General features: G+C 39.7%; 1 protein-coding gene across 5 annotated transcripts in view; it reads right to left on the bottom strand.

The window, feature by feature from the left end:
- Positions 1–4267: 4267 nt before the first annotated feature.
- The window catches only part of OTUB2 (OTU deubiquitinase, ubiquitin aldehyde binding 2), a 365739-nt gene continuing 346964 nt past the window's right edge, over positions 4268–23042 (bottom strand). For all 5 annotated transcript variants that reach the window (XM_044074588.1, XM_044074584.1, XM_044074585.1 and 2 more), the window contains one exon: positions 4268–4560. In XM_044074588.1, the coding sequence (XP_043930523.1) occupies positions 4351–4560 (210 nt within the window). In that variant the 3' untranslated portion in view covers positions 4268–4350. The remainder of the gene's footprint in view (positions 4561–23042) is intronic.

The following is a 23042-nucleotide window of genomic DNA, read 5'->3' as shown; positions in this document are numbered from 1 at the left end:
ATATTCCTCTTCATAAATAAGGGGTGTTGACTGGTGAAATCCAGATAGTTGTTCCAAAAGGTACTCTTTCTGTGGATCATAGAATCAAACTTATTGGTCCCAGAGTCTTGGGAAAGGGTAATATCAAGAAAGTTAACTACATTACCTATACCCGAAAGGGTGAAATCAAGGAACCCTATGCTTTGACTCACTCTGGTCAGAAACAGTTCCAGCTCAATTTGTGACCCTCTCCACAGGAAAAAAATACCGTCTATATAATGTTTATATAGACTAACAAATGCAAAGCCTTCAAATCTGGAGAGAATGTCTGCTTCCCAGGAGCTGAGCACCAAATTGTCATAAGCCAGTGCCATTTTGCCACCCATGGCTACTCCTTGTAGTTGTTGATAAATCATGCCATTAAAAGAAAAAATATATTTTCCAGTATTGAAAGAAAAAAGATATTTTCCAGTACTAGTTTCAATGTTACATTGGCTTGAATTCTGTGTGTGGGGGTTTGGGTGTGTTTCTTCAGATAATCTCTGACAGAATCTAAGCCCTCCTGGTGTGGGACACTAGTATAAAGGGCCACAATATCAAGAGTGACCATGGTGCACTGACCTGTGAAAGGTGCGTTTTTGTGGATCACATTAAGGGAATTCCCAGGAGTCCTTAAGGTAGAACTGGGAACTTTGTACTAGCGGGTTAAGAAAGAAATCAAGAAATGCTGCAATATACTCAGTTTTTGTTTTTTTAGATGCTACAATCTACCTAAGAGGAGGATCAGTTAGGTTTTTTGTGCATTTTGGGAATCAAAAAATTCATTATAAAAATTTATTACAAAATAATATTATTTGTAAATAAGCATAAAGTTTCTAGAGTACTGCACCAGTTATACCCTTGAATTTGGGAGCCCCTTATTTTCTTTGCTAATGGTTCTAAGTAAAAAGTAAATAACAAAGGGAAAGAGGACACCTCTAACTGGTTTCTCTGTTCAAGCAGCTTGGCTAAGAGGAACCCTCCCACCTTTATTCTTGTCACTGGCCTTTCCTATATCTTTGTAATTAACCCCATTTTTATATCAGGAAATGCAAATGCTGCCATTGTCCTTATCATAAAACTGCAATTAACTCTTTCAAATAGATTCTCTGTATCAGTACCTCCCAACAAATATTAACCATATGATTAAGCAGTCCTTGTAATCATGTTTGAACAAGCATGACATTAACAGAAATATTTAAATGTTATAGAAGTTGGTGAAGTAGCAGTCATATGAAAATGTTAGTATCAACCTCAAAATGGAATATACTGAAGTATTAAATATACCAGTAAACAAAATTATAAATAAACAATTAAGGCACTTACTGAAACTGTTTAAATATCTAAGAATATTATGAAATATTAATCATATGATTAAGCTGTTCTTTGCAATAAGTAAAATGTGTGCAAATTAAAAAAAAGTATATTAGTTGATTAGCATTTATAGCTATTGAGTTTTGGGGGATGATAAATATTACGTTTAATTGGAAGCTCCAAAATATGGTAAAGTATTAACTGTATGGAATGGTTAAGATACATTTGATTTAAAAGGCTTATTGTGTCCATTACATGAAGGAGTAATTTTGTGGACTTAATAAAAAGTGCAGAGTATGGGGAAGTATTAACGATACAGAACTGATACAAATATAAGAAAATGTTACAAGAAAACAGTATGGATTGCACAACATAAAGATAAGTTTCATTAGGATTTTTAAAAATCAAAAAAACACCAGTCCAAAACACTTTCAGGAAATGTCAATTGACTTTAGCTATCCTTGTTAGCGTGCATTTATGCTTCCATAAATCATAGCTGTGTTTCAGAGTCACCTTGGAATTAGCATGCTCAATGTGCACAGGTTGTTCAGTCACAGAAAACATTCTACTATGTCACTGCAGTTACTTGTTCCTCCTCATAACATGTTAAAAATTTAATTATTATAAGCCTAAACATTTAACATCTAAATCTGACATCGGCAAGTGTTTCAACATTACAAAATCCAATGAATCTAGTTTAATACCTTTCCAGTCCATCATCTTAATTTTTACACAGTCCGTCAATTCTCATTTTCCAGGACTCCATGTAATCTCAAAGCTTGCCTTTCCCTGCAGTCCATTCAGGTGTTCTAGATGATGCTTTGCCACTTCTGGTGTCTTTTCCAAAATCTTGAAGATCTAGCATTTAGCAGGTCCCACAGCCATTTGCTAATCATACAAGAACTCCATATCCTTCACCCATCTCTTTCTAAGCATGGTAAATACACCATAAACAATCATGTCACATTCTACAGTACAGTTTCACCTCTGAAACATTTAACTGTATCAGTTTTGGGGCTCCCTCGTAGATAATTAGGAAGCATATTGTCATCCTGCTCCAGCTCACAACTTGCTCTCTCAGCTTCAGCTGCACATTCCATTTTTTCAATTGTCGGTCAGTAAACAATACCATAACTCTTCTGCACTCTGAAAACTGCACTTAATTACTTTAACTTTTGAATTTAGTGGCTTGATTACTAAAATGAGTGACCCAGAACAACTTGAGGAGGCTACCAACATTGCCAAGCATCACAAGATTTCCAAATGTTCTCTCTGTTGTTAATTCATTCTACAAAGTCACATTCAGTAGTACAATAGAGCGGAACTCAGAACAGTTAATTTTAAGAAATGAAAAAAAATGATCACCAGTCAGTTTATTTATTTATTAAAACACTGTATTTTGTGTGACATAAAAATAATGCCTGTTGACATCTACATTTGGTTGACTTTATTATTAAACAACAGGTTACTTACTGTAGATGTACAAAATATATTCAGTTTTGGGCTGTCTCATTATGTTTTACGTGACGGCCCTATCTCTAGTTCAGCAACTTTTTGCACTGGCATCCTACTTAAGATCTAATCTGCCATTAACATCACACCCTCTGTTTTCCACAGCATGAGAGTTGACCATAGTGCAGCCATAATTGAGGTAACTGTCATCAAGGCAGCCATCCCAGGATTATTGCAGTCTTACACCATTCATGCATGCTTACGGAGATACCATATGGAGGTGGATATGTGGAAAATAGGTGTGTCACTCACTCATGTAAGTGATGCAACCTCTTATGTATTAAACTACATCTTGGCAAGGTCTCTGGTCTAAACTGGAGACTTCACTGACAGAATCATCATTGTAAGACATACACCCCACTGTTAACCACCAGGAAAATGCCAGCATGTTTAGCCTCATCTTCTCTCTCTCTTCCAGCTTCTCCAGTGCTTCACCTACTAGCTGTGCCCAAGTTGTAGATAGGGTTCAGCCCTCTACACATATACTCCACAAAACCACTTCTGTTTTTTCTTTTATACTTAGGCCCACTTCTGGAAGGTAATAATTATAGTCTGTTTCTGGATTCTTCATCTTGTTACTCAGTTGCCCCCCCCAACAGTAATAATGAGCTGTTTATGTAGCAGGAAGGAGAGTGACTGCTATACTACATGGAGAGGGATAGCCATTTGAAAGTTGTACAAGTGTAGAATTCTGTCTTATATCCAAGTGCTGACACATTTTCATGCCTCTGAACTCAATGCAGAGTTGTTTTTCTCCTGGAAAAAATAAGATTTTATAGGGAATTTGATCTCCTCCATCAGGTAACTGATGAAATGACTCCCTACTGAAATGTCAGCACTCAAAATGATGAGTGGCAACGAGCCCAAAAAAAAAAAAAATAGAAGTATGGGAAAAAAATGAATCTTGAAAATTGCTCTTCTCTTTTAAACTTATTTTTTGCAGGGGGCAACCCCCATAGCCCCAAACGTATATATACTAACTCTGAGACCAACATACCTCAGAGAAAAGAGATTATTCCAGGAAATGGCCATCTTGGACTTAGTGTATGTAAATCCATTATTTAGACCATTCAGTCTCTGTGTTTTGGGACTTACTCTAGTGGGTCCCGACATTTCAAATGGGTACCGATGAAACAAGGTCTTCTGCATCATAACTAGAAACCAGACTACTGTGATTTCAGGAGAGGCCCAGCCTTCCTCAGACCTCAGGTGTTACGACACTGACTAAATGCTACAATATGCAAAAAAAAAAAAAAAAAAACATCTGAACTGAAACAAAAGTCACAGCCTAGTACAGGGTATTAATCCATCCAGGCTTGCAAGTCCCATCCAATACATTTCACTACAATTACTATATGTGCTGCAATACATTTCATGTCTTGCAATGCAAAAGTGAGAGACAGACTTACACGCATGCTGTTGCTTTGTTTTTATAATCTGTAATGTGAAAAAGCTCTAGAATGCAAGTAGAAATTCAAGCAAAAGAAACTGTTTTCCTCCAGCGACTCAGCCTCCTTTATCAGATACATACAAGATTTCGTAATGAGATGATTTATACAATAGGTAAACTAAGGGTGTTGCACCTTCAGGGAATGTATGATGATTGATTACATTGTCAGATGTGTCCATATATTCCACTTGTACTGGTATCCTGAGTGCTTCAGACAGTGCAGTAATCTGAATATGATCACATTCTTTGTTCATAGGCTCTACCTCCTGTTGATAAAGCATACAAATAGTCACTGCATGATAATTTAAATAAACTTAACACAAAAGATACAGTAAAGTTGTGTGCAAATTACTTGTTGTAACAGTAGTTTTTCAAAGAAAGTTCAATATATGTTTAGTTATCTTATCTGCTTTTCTTTCCTAGCCAACGTTTTCCTCATCTGTGCTCATAGATCTATAAAGTCCTATACTGGTCTTGGATCAACATTCCACTTAACCTTAATTGGTGTGTGAGACACTTGTACATAGCCGGCATTACTAAGACCTTTCTTTTATTCTTCAAGCCCATTTCCAAATCTCATAAAGATGTATGTTTGTAGTAAATTATTGGAATTTGCATACAAAATGTATTAAGTATTTTAAGAACTGAGTATCTACTTCTAAAATATCTTTTGCAGAAACATATCTGAAACCTGGTGCAGATGCATCTGTTGCCTTTGTGAATATGTTCTTATTGTACCTTGTAAAGGTTTATTATACTTGCCATAGGTAAAAGGCAAAACAGTGGTACAATTTAGATAGGTCTGCTTAAGTACTGGTAGGGCCTTCTTTCCCTTTCTTGGAGACAAAAAGCTAATATTTTTTTGTCTAAATTCATTAGTTTACTTACTGTAATATCAGTTGTCTGTGTCTACCCAGCTAGCCTTTGCAGGAGATATTCTTCTTAATTTTGTTACTTTTGGTAAAAGACTGGAGGTGTACATCTTGGTTCAATGTCATGACTAATCAATTTATCTTTACTGACACCATTTCATTATGAAACACCAAGTGAGGTGGTCTACACAAGAGCATGAAACTCTTTTGCCTGAGGTGACAGCAACCAGGAAAAAAAGCACTATTGAAGAAAGGTATTTTAATTTCACTTTATATACTGGTTCAAAATGAAACAAAGGCAGCTTCTAATTCAATACAGGAGAAATATCTATTTGGTGGCATAAGTTCATAGGGGGTTACTAGGCTATTGGCCCTAGGGCCTTTATAAGCCTAGCCATGTTATACCCTTGTTTCCTTACTGACCAAGTTGTATGGTCTATATTTGCAGCGTGAGTCTATGATCTGCACCGACTGCCCTTATGCAAGAGGGAATTAGGTGACACCTCTGGAGTAAATTTATGGACATCAGCTGTGAAGGTCTTTTTGGAGGGCCTTGACTTAATATTCTGCTACTATTTGTGGAAATACCATACCAAAAGGTTAAACTGAAAACCTATGCACTTTAATCGATAAACAATTTAAATCAAATAAATGCTTCAAATAGTCCAACATCCTTCGCATGAGACAATTTAAACAATCCGCACCTTGTTTTTTTTTTTTAAACAAGAAACATCTTTATTAAATCATCATGTATGACATATGCAATCATACATTTATATAAATGAAAACAAACCATACTGACATAATTTTAGTTGCAAACATTATACATCACAAACCATACAGACATAATTTTAGTTGCAAACATTACTCATTACTTACAATATATCCAGCTATTGTCAGTTGAATATTCAAGTCCTGCCTTCTTTTAAACATTGTTCCTCCTCTGCATGTATTGTTCTCACAATTCCCATTCCCATTTTTCTGGGCAATTTGTTCCTACCCTTTTATAAAGATCCCAGTTCCAGTTGTTTTTATCTCTGTTACTATATTAATTTTGATTTCCATTTTCTAGTAATTGCTTTTTTGGCAGCCACCATAATTAGACTCAGCAAGGCCTTACTATGTCTGGGCAATTCTGATGCTGTAACATAGCTAAAAAAAAGTAATGTCCTTAGTTACACCACTTTTCTCACCCAGTATCTCTGACAGAGCAGTTTGCAAGGAATCTTTAAAGTTTGCCAACTCATTACACTCCCAATTATCTCTTTCTTCCACATTACACCTCCAACATTTGCTGTCTATCAGAGGAAAAATTCTTTGGAGTCTACTTTGGGTATAAAAAATACCTATGTGAACATTTCCAAGCAAAGATCCTAAATCTTCTAAACTTTGTTGCATATTTGGGAGATATGCATATACCCCCCCCCCCATTGTTTCTTTGTGAGTTACTTATCCAATCTCTCTTGCCAATCCTTTCTAACCTCCTCTGATTAATTATTATAGTTATCATGCAATATTTTGTATGCTCTATTAATTACTCCATTTTTAAAAGCAGTTTCTGTTCTAGATTCTACTACAAAGGATCCAAACCTTAATAAAACAAAGTGACAAATCTCACCTACGTAGGCTAGATTTGTTTACATTTGATCTGCTGGCTTTAAGAGATTTACACTTTGGGTGAGGGACTTCCGGCTAGGATGGGAGTAGAGTTACATCACTAGTCTATGAGCTGCACTCTCCTTAGAGATAAACTGGAAAAGCTGTGATAGACTACCACTTTTTTCACTTAAGGCCTTATATTATTAAAGAAGTTTTCTTTGGCTATTTTTTGCATTCATGTCCAAAAAGAAAGCTTCTGGCAAAATAAAAACTGCAGAAAATATAGCCATGGAACCACAGTGTCAGGCCTTGGTAGACTGCTCTTCAGACCACCTCCAAAGCAAATCTCACAAAGTTACTGGGCCCAATTCCAAAAGACTTACTTTTAGTTCAAGTCACTTACTTCAGTGTATTACACTGGAGTATGTCACTTACACTGGCAGCTGGTGTAAGCCTGTTTATAGCTAGGCCTTACACCAGAGTAAGTAATTTATACTGAGAACAACGTTTTTGGAAAGTGGCCCACTGACATGGCATGGCTAAGAAAAGAATATAGGTATAGATCAAACGTTAGTAGAGTTGCAAAAAAAAAACCTTAATGAATTATACTGAAAGATCAAAAAATGACATAAAATGCAAAGAGCAAGACCAACACACATTCCATGGCTAAAAATTACTTAATAAAATAGAATATAGAAATAATAAAAGTTGGTGAGCACTTTCACAACATAAACAGTTGCTTCATCAGACCAATTTAATGTTACTATTTAGTGAGACATTTAAATAACACAATGTCACCTATCACAGGAGGCATAACAAAGCACTATAACCAAATCATATTACATGTTTACTATCCATCTGATGGACATTCAAATTTCACTAAATGAAACAATAAGACCAATCAGAAAAAACTTAAAACATTACCACCAATGATAGGTAGCTTAATGTAACCAATCACACTACACATTTGTTAACCATTCAGTGGCTTAGAACATAATAATACAGCCACTCAGATTCTACTTAGTGTAGTATTATAACCAACTGTATAGGTTCCTTACAATGAATTTTCTACCAATCATAAATACAAGGGAAAAATAATATAACCAATCATGTTGCAAAGTTACTAACCAAAATACAACCATTCAGGCTTTACTTAGTGTAGAATTGTAGCCAATCATGTTCCGCAATTAAAAACATATAATATAGTGGTCAAACTAATCAGACAATGCAAATTAAAACAATGTGGTCAAACTAATAAGACAATGCAAATTAAAACATGTAGTTAGTTAATAACAATTGCATATCAGCTAGCCTTTGGCTTCTCCTCACAATAAACACTCCCTTCTAAAATATTTCTAAACTGTTCAAAAGATATGTGTGACCAATACTAAAAATGTAAAACTCATCTTAGCCTAGACTCATACCCAAACCTCTTGCATGAAAGGTAAAAATTGGACCACTTCTACATAACTGTATTTCAATGTCGTAGCTCCCTGGCTTTTAAAAATGGTTTCAAAGGAAACTTAGCATTCAAACCCTTACCCCTATCCACTCTAAGTTTAATAATCCATCTGGGAACTATCTCCACATGACTCTTGAAAAGGGCTGTGGGACTTGAAAACCACATTTTCTGCCTCCCCACTGATTCCTTAAGGAAGGTCTTTGAGGGGTTGAAAAATGTATGCCAATGGCAGACAGAATCTTTCATCTTGATCACATCTGGAAAGTGTGTTCTTTACCTTGGGACTGAACAAGGAAGATCCACCAGAGGGTGCATTGATGAACAAAAAGGGCTCCACAAAGTCACATCCAGGCATGTCTCCTAATGTCTGTGCCTGAATCTGTTGCCCATGAATTACCTTCCACTGCAAAGCATTACAGATAGAGTGGAGGGGCCAGTTGCAAGGAAATTTTATTTTGGTCCTTGGCAGACATGGACCCAGAAAGAGATTTGGAAAGCTCATTGGAATCTTGTAAAATGTGTTGGATAATTCAGAAACCACAGTGCAAAGGTCACTGAAGCAGAAACATGCTTACCAAATCTGTCCAAGGTTCTGGACTCCCTGTTAGGGCACTGGACAGAATAACTCTGTTATGCAATTTATTTCATGGTGGCTGCCACCACAATCATGGCAACAACTGGGACTCCTTTGCTCCAGTGTGTTTATTCTTAAGGAAGCTAGAATTTTGTTAGGTCTTTTAGGTATATGCTCTACAATATAGAAGTCCTTCCATGCCGGATGAGAAACAAGATCTATGAGTTCATCAGCTGGGGAGTCAACCTAAGAAGCAGACATGCCAGACCCAAAAGCCACCAAGAAAACAGATTCCTCCTGATAGGGGGTATCATAGGACCAACCACCTTTTTGTTTCAGGATTTTTAGGATGTGTCTGAAGGAGACCTCTTCAGCTACAGATCTGGGGGACTCCTCTCCATCAAGATCAGTGTCCTCCATGAGAGATTCTTGAGAAGAATCTAGGTGTCTCCTTTTACATGTCCTTTTCCAAGGGGCTTTGTCAGTGAGAAGGTCCAGATAAGTATCAGAAGAGATGAAGATGTCCTGAGGGACTGACTAGAAGCTAGACTGGGATGGCTGCCCCAGTGAAATGGATTGACAAGCCTCAAAGTAGAAAACCGGAGCAGGTAAAGTTGTCTGATATGAGGGGGGCAGAGATGTCCTTTCTCTAGATAAAGAGAAGGTCCTCTTCACAACATCAAAGGCAGAATGTCTAGGGGAAACAGAATTTGATGGCAAAGGAGGCAGTAAATCTTGAACTGTCATCTCTTGCATTGTCAACAGTACTCCACTCAAGGAAGGAGTCAGACCTGAGCTGTCCAACAATAAAGCCCTGAGAGGAACAGATGGCTCCAAAAGCTTTGGAGTCAATCCCAATCCCACAGACCCAGTGCTGATGCTTCACCTCTGAGAGTCCTCCGGGTCCAAAAGGCTGAGGGGCTGGGTGACTGGGGGAAGTCATGGGAGTAAAAGAACTGACTGCCTTCCTCAACTCCCCTCCCACCAACCCCTACAGATCCAATAAGGACACCCCAGGGGTCTCAGATCTGAGGACTTTGAAACAGTGGATCAAATCAGAGAAGGAGAGATCAAAGGAGAAGTGGACAAAGGTCAGCTTGCAGATCCTGGGGGAGTCAGAGCCGGAGGACCCCCATCTAGATCTGAGCTGAGGAATTTCATCATCCTATCCATGTCAGCTTCACATAAGCTTCTGGAGGACCCAAGAGACACAGTGGAGGATGGAGGTCTGGAATGCCTGTGGGGAGATCCCTCCAAAAAGGGTGAAGGGAGTCATGAAGAAACAGGATCTAGTAGAAGCGGAGGAGTTTGGATCGGAGAAGACCTTGATTTAGAACCAGTCACATCTGAATTTTTTTGCATTTTAACAATAGGCTCTGATGAAGGAGCCAAGGAGGAGGAGTGGTCCTGGGACTTATTGGGCAATTCCTTTTCACAGATTCTAGCTTCCCCCTTGTCAGGTTTCTTGCTAGGAGTTTGAGCTGCAGCAACTGAAGCAGAACAGGAATAAGAAAGGAGATCCCTCAGCACTAATATCCCTGCAATTGGTAAGAGCTCTGGAGATGAATCCAGAGCAGATAGCACAATCCATGTACTATTGTGAGGGTCCTAAACAGTAAACACATTCCCTGTGGGCATCTGAGTTAGGAATCTTATGCCCAGAGTTAATGCACTTTTTTGAAATCACTAGGGTTGTTGGCCATAATTATCCAAACCAATAAAGGGAATAAAAAGTTTTTTTTTTCTTTTTGTTTTTAATAAGGGTGAAAGAAAAACCATCAGCAATGGTATGAAAGGGATACTTTACAGAATAAATTTAAAGTGAAGGAAGAGAAGAGCACCAACAATGGTAGAGAGGTACCGACAAAATGCTAGCTAAAGGAGAACTGGAAATGGTTAAATAGACAGAAAGAAATTTGTAAGGGAAGTTGGAGAATTAAGCTAGATAGAAGAACAAATTTATTAAATATAACTCACTAAATAAGGCTAGATAATGCTCCAAAGCTTGACAGTGACAGGATCCATGTCTGAAGTGGAATGTCAACAAACAAGATGTGAGGTATGTAGGGTTGATGGGGCATTATGGATAAAGGGAGGAGCTCGAGAGTTTTGTATCCAAAGTACTGGTACACGCAGCAGAGTCAGATCAGAGTCTCAGATCTGAACCCATCATTCCAGGAATGAATGAAAAGTACAATATCAGATCCATTATAATTATAATAGCGAAAAGAATGGAAAAGGTATTGCTGAACTTAATAGATATGGATCAATGTGGTTTTGTGGAGGAAAGGCAAACAGTTGAGAACATTAATGGAACAATGATGATCCAGAGGGGAGCAGAGTGTAAGAACATACTGCTGTTGTTGTTGGTCTTGATGCAAATAAAACATTCAATAGAATAAGCTGGGATTTTATGAGTAGGGAAATGGAAGCATTTGAATTCTCTAATACAATAATAAGGTTAATTAGGAGGCTATATGAGGGATCACATACAAAAATTCAAGTGGGAGGGTTCCTTTTTGAAAAGCAGTGACTGAAGAGAGGAACCAGGCAAGGGTGTCTTCTCTCCCTTTTATTTGGTTTATAGTTAGAGCCATTGGAAAAGAAAATAAAGGACTCAGAAATTAAAGGATGTAATTGTTATGGCAATCAAAGTTGGCTTTATTTGCAGACATTATTCTGTACCTGATTGGTCAAATAATACCCATGTTTATGGGGAAAGAATAAAATGAAGCATTTAAGAGTATGAATTAAAAGGATTTTGTTATGGCAGCTAAGGGTATGTGGGAAGAGACTAAACAAAGTATAATACAAAAACTGAGAAACTGGAAGCTCTTGTTTGTGTATATGGACAGCAATATAATACCAGAGAAAATGTTTTAGTCCCTTTCATTTTATATATAGGTCAGGCATATTTTTATCAACAAGAGGAGAAGATGTGGACAATTTTATTTTATTTTATTTTACATTTGTTAACCAGGAAATTCCAACTGAACCAGGTCCACTTACAGTGGAGGCCCAGAGAGAAAAGCTCCAAAACACTGTTACCAAACAAAACAAAACAAAAAAAAACAAAAATCAAGAGAAGCAATTTTATACATTGTTATACAAAGGTAATTTAAATAATACAACATGGAGTTAGGCATTTTGCCAGACAAACACTGAAAATATATAAAATAAATTGTAAAAAGAAATTTTCCAGGAGAAACAGGAATTCAATTTAATGTGCAGGTGTATAATGACTGTGACAAAAAGAGGAGCAATCGCCCGCTATAAGAAGTAGCAACTAATAGCCAGAGTTAATGGCTGGGTTTAATACTGTAGATGGTTAAAGTGAGTAGCTTGGAAGTTGGAAAAAGAAGGGGGGAGATGGGAGAGTAAAGGTTACGTGATACAAGGACAATAATTAATAAAAAGTTTAAGGAATTTATCTGGGGGGGGAAGAAGGGAAGGGTCAAGTGAGATAAGCTGATTCTTCCAACAAACAAGGTGGTTTAGGTTTACCTGACTTGGATAGATATTTTAGAGCTATACAGTTAAGGCTCATGAACATAACACAAGCACAAAGCTATAATTCAAAGTGGAAAGGGATGATGATGAAATGGGGGCAAATTCAAGAAATAAGGAGAAAATGGAATTTTGGATGCTGCTAATCCTTAAGGAGAATAACAACAGCCATACAGAATATTATACATAGATACATTTTGGAGAAATACTGTATTCATGAAGATCTTGCGGAACATAACAAAGATGCTAAATGGATAGAAGAAGTAAAAGAAAGAATATGAAGGTTAAAGGTATAAGATATGAAATGGGATGAATTAATCGCCAGAGAGATTGAAACAAAGTTAAGAAATGCCTCTAACTGAACAGCCCAGGCCCAGAAGCAGTATCTAACTCTGGTGAAATGTACGAATGTACAATTGAATTAAATTAAATTAAATGTTAGATGCATCTTTGCATGAAGATTTAGCCATGAGTAAGAAAAAGAAGTTATGTTCTTACCATAACGTTCCAGCTGTGTTGTTCATTTTCATTCATTCATTATTGATGGGAAGTCGGTTCCATCTTCAGAACAAAGCCAGCTTTATAACAAGCTCATGCCAGCCAAAAAACTCTCGAGCTAAGCTTTACCCATAGTGCCCCTTTCCCTGTTACCTCAGATCGAGTTTGCCCGTGATAGAGAAAGCAGAGGCTTTTTCTGAGCAGAAACCCTAATGTGGGATTAGGACCAAATCCGATCCTCCAGGAGCCCCTTGGAGGGGGAAGGAGGGTGGGATGTAATTAATGAATGAAGGTAAACAACACAGGTGGAACGTTATGGTAAGAACATAACTTCTTTATCTGATGTTGTTCATAAGTTCATAGGTAGGTAATAGGCTATCAGCCCAAGGGCCTATGTAAGCCTAGCCAACAAGGTTCCCTGGCTTACGCCACCCAAGAAAGATATTTTCCTGTGCCACTGTCGAGCAGAGACACAGAAGTGATACCCAGGGTGTATTTCCTATTTTCCATCCACTCATCAAGATTTATTGTGGTGACAAGGTTTAGGTCCCTAGAGCATGCAGCTCGGAGGGATTGGGATTTCTTTAGGTGTAGCATGTCCAACAGCTCTGGGTTTGACATAGCTTTATATGTTAGGCAGAGATCACCTCAGAGTAGGCGATATGCTACGAATTAAAGCTGGAGTTTTTGGAGGCAGTCAATGCACGGCATTTGTTCAAAGCCAGTAATCCTTTTTGTGAGGTACTTCTGTGGCCTTTCAGCTGTTACAGATGTCTTGTGAGGTACATTTCAGAAGGGGCATTGTACTCTATAAAGGGTCTAATGAATGTCGAGTAGAGGGGAACAATGACCTCTTTTTTCCTGGATGAAAACCCTTTTATGATAAGGTGTGCCACGTAGAAGGACTTCCTGACTACTGTGGCGATGTGACTATCACAGGAGAGACTACTGTCCACCTGGGTCCCAAGGTCTCATCACACATTCGGTGTTAAGTAGATTGCTGCCTATGTGGTAGTTCATGGGTACAGAGTTTTTACCAAAGGGGATGACACTGCAATTTTTGGCATTGAGCTTGAGGCCATGGCTCTGACACCAGGCATCTGTCTCAGCGAGGCCCTTCTGTAGATGTCCACATCATTTGGGGACTTTACTATGGCTCCTAGTTTGCAGTCATCTGCGAAAATCATTAGCCAGAGCCCTTCTGTGTTTGCCTGTACTTCAGACAACTAGATACCAAACAGGAGAGGTCCCAGGATGGAACCCTGTGGTACTCCACTTGTCACTACTTTGAGGTCAGATTTGGAGTCTGCAACCTTTACAATGTGGGTTCTGTCAGTGAGCCATTTGGCAACCCATCTTGTGACGTAGGGATTTATACCTAGTTTAATGAGTTTAGCTATAATTTCAGAATGGGGGATGGTGTTGAAAGCCTTGGCGAGGTCAAGATAGGCTGTGTGAACCACCTTACCCACATCCACGGCTTTGGTGACTGCCTCAAAGAAGTTCATCAGGTTCAGGAGGCATGATCTGCCTTTCACAAACCCAAACTGGGTGGGATCCAGAGTTTGGAGGTTACCAATGTCTTTGTTTATGACTTCCATGATGATACGTTCCATGGCCTTGCAGACCAGGCTTGTCAGGCTAATAGGTCGATAGTTCCCAGGATCAGTGGTGGCTCCCCCTTTGTGGAGTGGGATAACTGTTGCTGTGCGCCATTCAGTGGGCACAAAGCCTGATGCGAGGCTATTATTGAACATGGTGCTTAAGTGGGGAGCCAGTTCATTTTGAAGTTCGTGTAAAACGCAGCCTGGGATGTTGTCCAGTCCCATGGATGCTGTGTTTTTGGCTTTACAGAGTGCAGCTTTTACCTGCATAGTTGTGTTTACAGGGACTCTGCATTCTTCCTGTATAGATATAGGCCTTTTAGGGGGTGAGGGGGGAGTAAAGTTAGCACTGAACCTATCTGCCAGGATGCTGGCAATATCAGTTGGTTCTGTAATTTTCGTGCCGTTGTGCTGCAACTCAGAGCAGATCTGGGTGTTGCCATCGAGATTCTTGACATAGCTATAGAATGCTTTGTGGTTGTCCTTAGAATTAGTTGCGATTTTGTTTTCATAGCTAACTTTGGAGGATCTTATAAGGGATCTCAGCTTCTTACTGAGGCTGACCAGGGAGCTCCTCCACTCATGGGATTTTACTCTCTTTTGCAACAGTTTCTTCCTTCTGTTGTACAGTTTGTTTATGGCAGGGGACAACCAGATTGGCTTCCTATTTTTGGAGGATAGCGTCTTGGTTCTGTTTGGGATAGCATGATCCATGCACTTGTGTAAGTACTTACAGAGTGCATTTGTGTAGGATTCAGCAGTTGTAACTGTATTGTCCATCTGCATGGGTGTCATGAAGTTCGCCACTTCTGTTTTAAGAAGCATGAAATTGGCTATGGATAATTTTTTTACCGTGGTTTCCTTAATGGGAGGTGGGGGCAGGATGTGGATATCAAGGGTGATTAGCTTATGGTCGGATCGGACCAACAAGGAGTTGACTTCAGGTGTGGAACACCGGTCACTCATGTTGGTAATGGTTAGGTCTAGGATATTGCTGCCCCTGGTGGGGGTGTGGATAAGTTGATCCAGGGCATTGGAGTTCCTGAATTCCAGAAAGCGTTGAGCTAAGGAGTTGGTACATGAGTAGTTTTCCCAGTTAATGGTGGGGTAGCTGAAGTCGCCCATTATTAGGGTGTTTGTTTGAACCCTAATATTTTCCAGTACATCAAGAAAAGAGGAGTGGGAATCCTGGGGCATGGTGGGGGATCTGTAGCAAGCTACAATTTGGATTGCAGTTTTGCCCAGAGTTAGTTGCACTTGGATAACCTCGGATGCATTATGCTGAGCAACTAGCCTGGAGGTGTGGATATCCTTAATGAATATGGACACACCTTCGCCTTTGGTGTTTTGGTCCAGGTTACATAGCCAAAAAGTGTGGTATGAGTTATAGCATGGTAGTGCAGGGGTGCTCTCTGGAGCCTTGAACCAGGTCTCAGTCACTGCACAAATATCGATGTTCTCCATTTTAAGGAGTACCTTGAGTGAGTGCATTTTGAGATTTAGACTTCTAGCATTGAGTAGCATTACCCTCAGTTTTTGCTTGCCTGTTCCTGTTATGGTGGTGAATTCGTTATTTGAACCTTGCCTAAAAAAGGTACTATAGGAGCAGCAAGAGCCTTAGCCAGTATCCGGAATCCCAGGGCCGACAGGTGCAGGCCATCTGTGGCAAAGCATCATGGTCTGTCGACCATGTCATCCTAAGCAGACAGATACTGGATCCCCTTAGAATGACACCAGAAGCTTAGCCAATTGTTGAAGTCAATCATTTTGTCCTTGTACTGTGGTATCATTCTGGGCGATGGCAGAATGCTACTCAGGCCTAGGGTCATACCTGCCTGGGCTACAAGACTGGAGAGCTCTTCCATGTCTCTTTTCATGTAGTCTAGGGAGGTTCGTCTCAGGTCATTCACACCAACATGGACAATGACAGAGTCATATTTGTACTTGTTGTGGAGTGACCTGAGTGCATGGGTTATGTGGCAGATCCTGGCACCCGGCATGCAGCTGACAGCAACCTTCTCCTTGTTTAGCCTGGTGAGTGGGACATCAGTGTGCCAGACTATAGAGTCACCTATGACTAGTGTGTTGGGTACGTTGTTTTGCCTTATTGGCTGTGGTTGAGTGGCACACTGAGTCTGTGGGCTATGTTTCATTTGGGTTGTGATGGAGGTTGCTTGCATTTCTGCTTTGGAGGTCTCTGTTGCTTAGACAGAATATTGAGAGCCTCTGCAAATGTTTTTGTGTTACTATGTGTGGATTTTGGTGGTGTAGATTTAGTGAGACTATGTGATGAGTGTGGCGTGGTGCAAATGTTTATCTTCCCCTCATGACTGTCAAGTTCAGTCTTGGTTGGAGAGAGCTTTACCTCAAGTTTGGCTAGATAAGTGCATCTCTCACAAGTTGTAGTGTTGGGTGGTAGGAGGAGAGGGTTGTCTGTGTACATGAGGTAATTTCTACATTGCCTCAGGATGCCCAGATTCATCAGATAGACAGGAGAGAACACTGGGAGCTGACCCTTGGACATGCCTGAATAAAAAAATTGTTTTCCTCTAGATAAGTGAGGAAAATGAGTATAAGAGCTGTTTTTCTCTAAGCAAGTGAGAAAAGTAAGTACAAAAATTGTTTTCCTCTAGGTAATGAGGAAGGTTGAGTGCTATAGTAATTAGTAGCTTAAAAATTGTTTTCCTCTAGGTAATGAGGAAGGTTGAGTGCTATAGTAATTTGTAGCTTATTTAGTGCTTACAAGTTCTGAACAAGTGCTGAGCACGAATAAGCAAATTTAAGTGCTAAAACTAAGAATCTGTATCTGCACTAGATGAGTTACAGGACAGAAACAAATGCAAATGCTGGCTTTCAAATCAGAAAGTTGAGAGAGATGGAAGAGATTGCCCAAACGGCCAGTAACTACAGTTTCTGGGCCAGAACCACTCCTTATGTGGTAGACAGGTTACCTAGTGCTTACCACTCCCACTGATAAGATAGAAGGCTTCCCTTCAACACAGAAAGGCTTGGGGGGCTCAGAAGCTTACATACAGTCCTGGATACAGCAAATCTGTATCTGAAACACTAGTTACAGGAAAGGTAGGAAACAGGCTTACAGTTTTTTTTTTACAGAAAAGTAGCAAAAACAGTAGTAAAAACAATTCACATGCAGTGCAAGCTAGCACACTTGAGTATGTAACAATATTAGACCAAACACAGTTTAAAAATACAATTAAATTAAAAAGGACTAAAAGCAAGTGCAGAAAGAGTTTATTAGGTAGAATGTGGTAAAGAGATGGGACTGGGGGAGTGTCCCAGATCAAATCTACAGTGAGGCGGGCAACTGCAAAAGCCACCAAATTTAAACTACAAGCCAAACATAGGGCGGGTAGGTGGGACAAAACAGTTTCAACAGAGATCTAAGCAACAACTAACAGTACAAACTCTAAAACCCAAAAAAATATACTCAGGTCTGTATATTTGCAGATAGATTGGAAAGCAGTCTCTCAGGACAGGGAGACAACAGTTTCAATAGAGATCTAAGCAACAATTAAACTCTAAAACCAAAAAAACATATACTCAGCTCTGTATATCTGCAGATAGATTGGAAAGCAGTCTCTCAGAACACAGGTTGTCATCTTCATTCATTCCTTACTGATGGGACAGAGTCCCTAGCTACTTTATGTCCTGGAAGGCCCTTATGGAAGGATGTTCCTGAGTACCACTGAACCAAAGGATGCTCTCCCCTGGAGACCAAATCCAATTTTTTAATGAGTGGTAAAGGGGTAGACCAAGTTGCAGCTGCACAGATATCATCCATTCAAGCCTTTGAATGAAAAGCAACAGAAGTCGCCACTGATCTGGTGGAATGTGCTTTGACCTTGCTCGGCAGAGGTATTTTATTATGTTGGTAAACCAAGGAAATGCAGTTTCTAAACCACTTAGATAAGGCCACTTTAGAGAGAGGGTTTCCCAGTTTGGGGCCAGAATAGGAAACAAATAACTGGTCTGTTTTACATACTGACTTAATTCTGTCCAGGTAAAAACATAATTGTCTATGCACATCCACAAAATGAAAACAGTATTCTCCTTTATTTGAGTAGTTAGGAAAAAAGGCTGGCAGGTCAATTGTCTGGTTAATTGCCAATTCTGAAATAATTTTAGGCAGAAAAGAAGGGTTAGTCCGGAGTGGCACTCTGTCCTTATGAAAGACCATGTAAGAGCGTTTTATGCACAAGGCCTGAAGCTCAGAGATGCGTCTTGCTGATGTGATGGCTACTAGAAATAATAAATCGCAAGTGGTAGCAGGTTTGAAAGGGGATTGTGTCAGGGATTGCAGTACTAGTGATAAATTCCAAGGCTCAATCAGTTCTTTGAAGAGTGGTCTGATATGCGAGACTCCTTTTATCATCATCTGGGAGGTTCCGAGAAGGCAGGCATACTACCCTCTTCAAAACAGTACCTGTGGCCATAGTCCTGTAAGAAGTATCAACAGAGTGAGTTATACACAAACTGTAAATAATGAGTTGCGACCTATGCAACAGAAGAAACTAAACTTCTTAAAGGAGAGTTTTCCTCACAAGAAGAAACTGCAGGTAAAACGTTTCATACTTGTACAATTAGTCATAACAAACAAACGTATGAGGCTGTTAATAATTTTCCCATCCTTATCAGAAAGTGTAGGAGCCCACCATAGAAGAAATAAAAACATCACTAAGAAAAATGAAGTCAGGGAATGCAGCAGGTTCAGAGGAGATCACAGCAGATATGATAAAGATGCTAGGTGAGATAGGGGAGAAATGGCTCCTGACGGTACTCATAGCAGTGGGGAGAGAAATGCGTACCCCGGATGACTGGAGAATAAGCATACTCATGCCAGTGTACAAGAACAAAGGGGACACCCACAACTGTGGGCAGTATAGAGGTATCAAATTCCTGTCACATTGCATGAAGGTTCTTGAGAGGGTGATTGATAAACTGATATGCAGAATAGTAGAAAGTAAGATGGGGGATGAGTAGTTTGGATTCAATCAGGATGCAGTACAACTGACCCAACATTTGCAGTGACAGAAATAGTTGAGAAGAAGCTAGAGATGAGGAAAAAGTCCAGCTGGGCATTCCTAGCCTTGGAGAAAGCATATAACAAAGTTCCAATAAAGCTGATTTGGGAAGTCCTGTGGTCTTTCGAAGTCTCAGAAACATTAGTAGAATTAGTGCAGACTATGTACAAGGACTCAATGACTCAAGTATGAACAGTGTTTGGTCTCACACAGAGGTTCCCAGTGGGAGTGGGTGTGCATCAGGGTTCAGCTCTGAGCCCACTGCTGTTCATACTAGTGATAGATTACATTAGCAAACAACTCGGAGGGGACAGATCAACAAAACTGCTGTATGCAAAAGATGTGGCATTGCAGGCAGACTCTGAGCAAGAATTTCAGCAAACAATAGGGGAATGGAATGCAAAACTGAAGGGCTTTGGGATGAAAGTGAGTACAGATAAGATAGTGGTAATGGTGGGTCTATATTAGAATCGCGAAAGCTTACTTTCGCAAATCCACATTCATCGGCACATAAATGTCGAAGTCCCAAAATAGCAAAGAGCGAAAAAAGCGAATTCAGAATGTCGACCATCCTTTATTTGGCCAGCAGGGTGATCGTGGGGATGAGGCAATAAATCCTTTTCCCCACTGTAGTGTGGTCTCGGAGTTGGTATATTTAAGTAGGGGGGTGTGGGGGTGCAGGGGGCCTTCCCCCTGCAAAAACGTTTTAAAAAGTGTTTTGCCTTAGGTTTATTCTGTTAGGTTTACCTTACCTGTATGGCGCTGTTGCTTCTGGGAATACATTCGAAGTTGTCATTTTTGCTTATTTCGTCCTTCGCTATTTTTGGATTTCGACATTTATGTGTCGATTACTTTGTATTCACAAAAGTAAGCTTTTGCGATTTTAATATAGACCTATAATGGCAACAAACTGAGGAAATCAGAAGAAGCTGTGAACTGAGATACAAGGGAAGAAAACAGAACAGGTTAACATCTTCAAATATCTGGGAGGGGTGGTTGAAGAGATGGGAAGTCTGAATGAAGAGGGTCAAACATAGAATCAAAGGGGCTGCAGCCAAGTGGCATAGAGTGTCAGGTGCAGCATATGACAGAACACCAAAGAAGCTGAAAAGTAAGGTGTAGAGAAAGATTATGGTGGTTTGGGCACATGTGCAAAAAAGCAGAAGACAATATGGCAAAGAAGATTTGGGACAGACAAGCAGAAGGCAAGAGGAAATGTGGGCATCCAGCAAAGAGGTGGATGAATGGTGCGACAGAAGATTTGCGACAGAGCGTCAAAGAAGGCTGGAGTGTGACACTGGATCAAGAGAGATGGTGACAGTTAACATGACACCTTGACCCCATGTAGAATATGGAAAAAGTGGATTAATGATGATATCAGAAAGGCTACGATTGGATTTAAGTGATTAATGGCAGTGAGATCAGCTGAAGCGATAGCTTTCGGGTCGGTTTGGGAATAATGTATAAAAATTTAAAAGACTGGGGAACTTTACACTCCCACCTGCCTTTTCAGGGGCATCTGACTGATTATCAGGAAAAGTGCAGGCAGTGACACATACATCCTCTAAAGGTTCTGGAAAATCCTTCTGTAACAACTCAGTATTTTCTGAGGGACTGAGAAACCTCAGTGTTCTCCTACTGGAAACACTGGCACATTCTAGCAATAGTCTCAGAGAAAGAGAACTCCACCCTCACAGGGAGAATCAGAAAGTGAGCTCTCCTCTGAGTTTGAATCAGAGGAGAAAACCCTGTGTCTGTCCCTTCATCTTCCTGCTTAGATTCAGAATCTTGAATCTCTTCCAGAAAAGAGGTATCCCTTTTTTCTTTTAACAGAAAATACTTTAATAAGGATCATTTTCCTGAATTAAACCCTGAGTCAGACCTGGTAAACCACTCCTAAGGAAATTTGAGGAGGAATAAGGCACATGCTTAGTTTTGTTATTTTGATAGGAGAAATGGGGCCAGCCATGTTACTAACAGCAACAGCAACAGCAGCTTCCCCAGGGATGAGTACAGCACTCTGACAACAGGGAAGCCTTCCTTGTTTCCTCAACCAGGACCAACAAGAGTGTCTCTCCCTTTCCCACTAAAGGGATCCAACAGCTGCAGAGGACTTGGTTAACACCCAGCCCATAGTGGCTGTAGGTGCTACACCAGTGGGATCCAGGGTAAAAAATTAGTGGTCTGAGTGTCCACAGCAGAGTCACCCACTTGTAGCTGAGGCAAACTACTAGACTGCTGTTGTGGCAAAGACTGTTTGCTTAATTTTTTTAACTTTTTGTAGCTGGAAGGAGGACAGACTGTGGGACTGGTAGCTTGTTCCATGGTCAAACTAAAAATGGTGCCTCTTTTCTAGGAAGGGAAGTAGAAAATGCCAGTAAAAACTACAAATCTTTAAAAGTCAGTTTCACAGAAAACACAGTACTAAGCACTTTAAAGCATTTTGCAAGCCCTGAAAAAGTAAAATAAACACAATTTCTCCACAGAAAAAAATAGTTTTCAGTTACTTTACACAACTTTTAAACTGAACAGGAAAAAGAGCACTCCAATTTACAAGTTCGATACAGTCTTGTGACCATCCATTAAGACACAAAATTCCTAGCTTTAAAATAAACTTTCTGAAGAGGTAAGTGAAAAAACACAAATAATACTTAGCAAAATGGAAGGTTTTCCCAGAAAGGGAATTTATCTGCCCAACAAAGGAACAACACCATGCTGACTGTCGATCTTAGAAAGCCTTAGTGGAGAGTAGTCTTTGACAACAGTAATGCTCTGAAGGGCTTGAGGCCAAAACTTGTCATTTGGTCAGCTCAGCTCAAACTGCATGACAGTTTTGGCTCATGCCCTGAAGCCTTCTTGACAGGACCCATATATTTAAGACTACTGCAGCAGTGATAAATATGATGAACATCTAGCATTCCTTCAAATTACCTGTTTGTGTGTATGATATGTTTGCATATCCTGTAATGGGCTAGCACCACATTTATGATTAGTTTCTCTGTGTTTAATTCACTGAGTGCTGATGCAGGCTGTAGTCCTCTAGTGATCCTGAACTGAATTAAGCAGAATGAATGATTGAATGTTGTGGTGTGCAGCACTTTGAGACTCCATATCTACACAGTGTTTTAAATATGTGATGACAATGATTTCATTTATGATCCATGGTTATCTTCCTTTCAAAAGTATAGAACAGTGTGTGTTGTATCTTTAAAAAGCATTTCCAAGGACAGCATGTGCATATGAATAGCAAGCACGTGCAAGCTTCAGTGCCATTTTGATTGTGCAGCCAGTGTGCGAATATGTATGAATGTGATAGTCAGTTTGTTTATAAGTTTATCCAAGTTAAAGTTACAAAGCCTCAATCCTGATGTGTTTGTACATAATAAAGCTGCTTGAACAGAACCCACAACTGTTTGTCTGTTTTATCCTGACCAGACGAGCGACATGGTGTCAGAACTGGGATTCCAGAGACTGCTTTTCAGAGTTATGAGGTGCAGAGTTAACAGTGAAGGTAAACTAAGTGAACTGATAGCAAAGAAAGGGCCACAAATCAACTAAAGGTAAAGAAAACTTGCACGAACGATTTATTA

Source organism: Protopterus annectens, chromosome 6.part0, assembly GCF_019279795.1.
Source record: "Protopterus annectens isolate FY-2018-M chromosome 6.part0, PAN1.0, whole genome shotgun sequence".
Classification (NCBI taxonomy): domain Eukaryota; kingdom Metazoa; phylum Chordata; order Ceratodontiformes; family Protopteridae; genus Protopterus; species Protopterus annectens.
The sequence above is the reverse complement of the archived record's forward strand: the minus strand, read 5'-3'. Positions and strand labels throughout refer to the sequence as shown.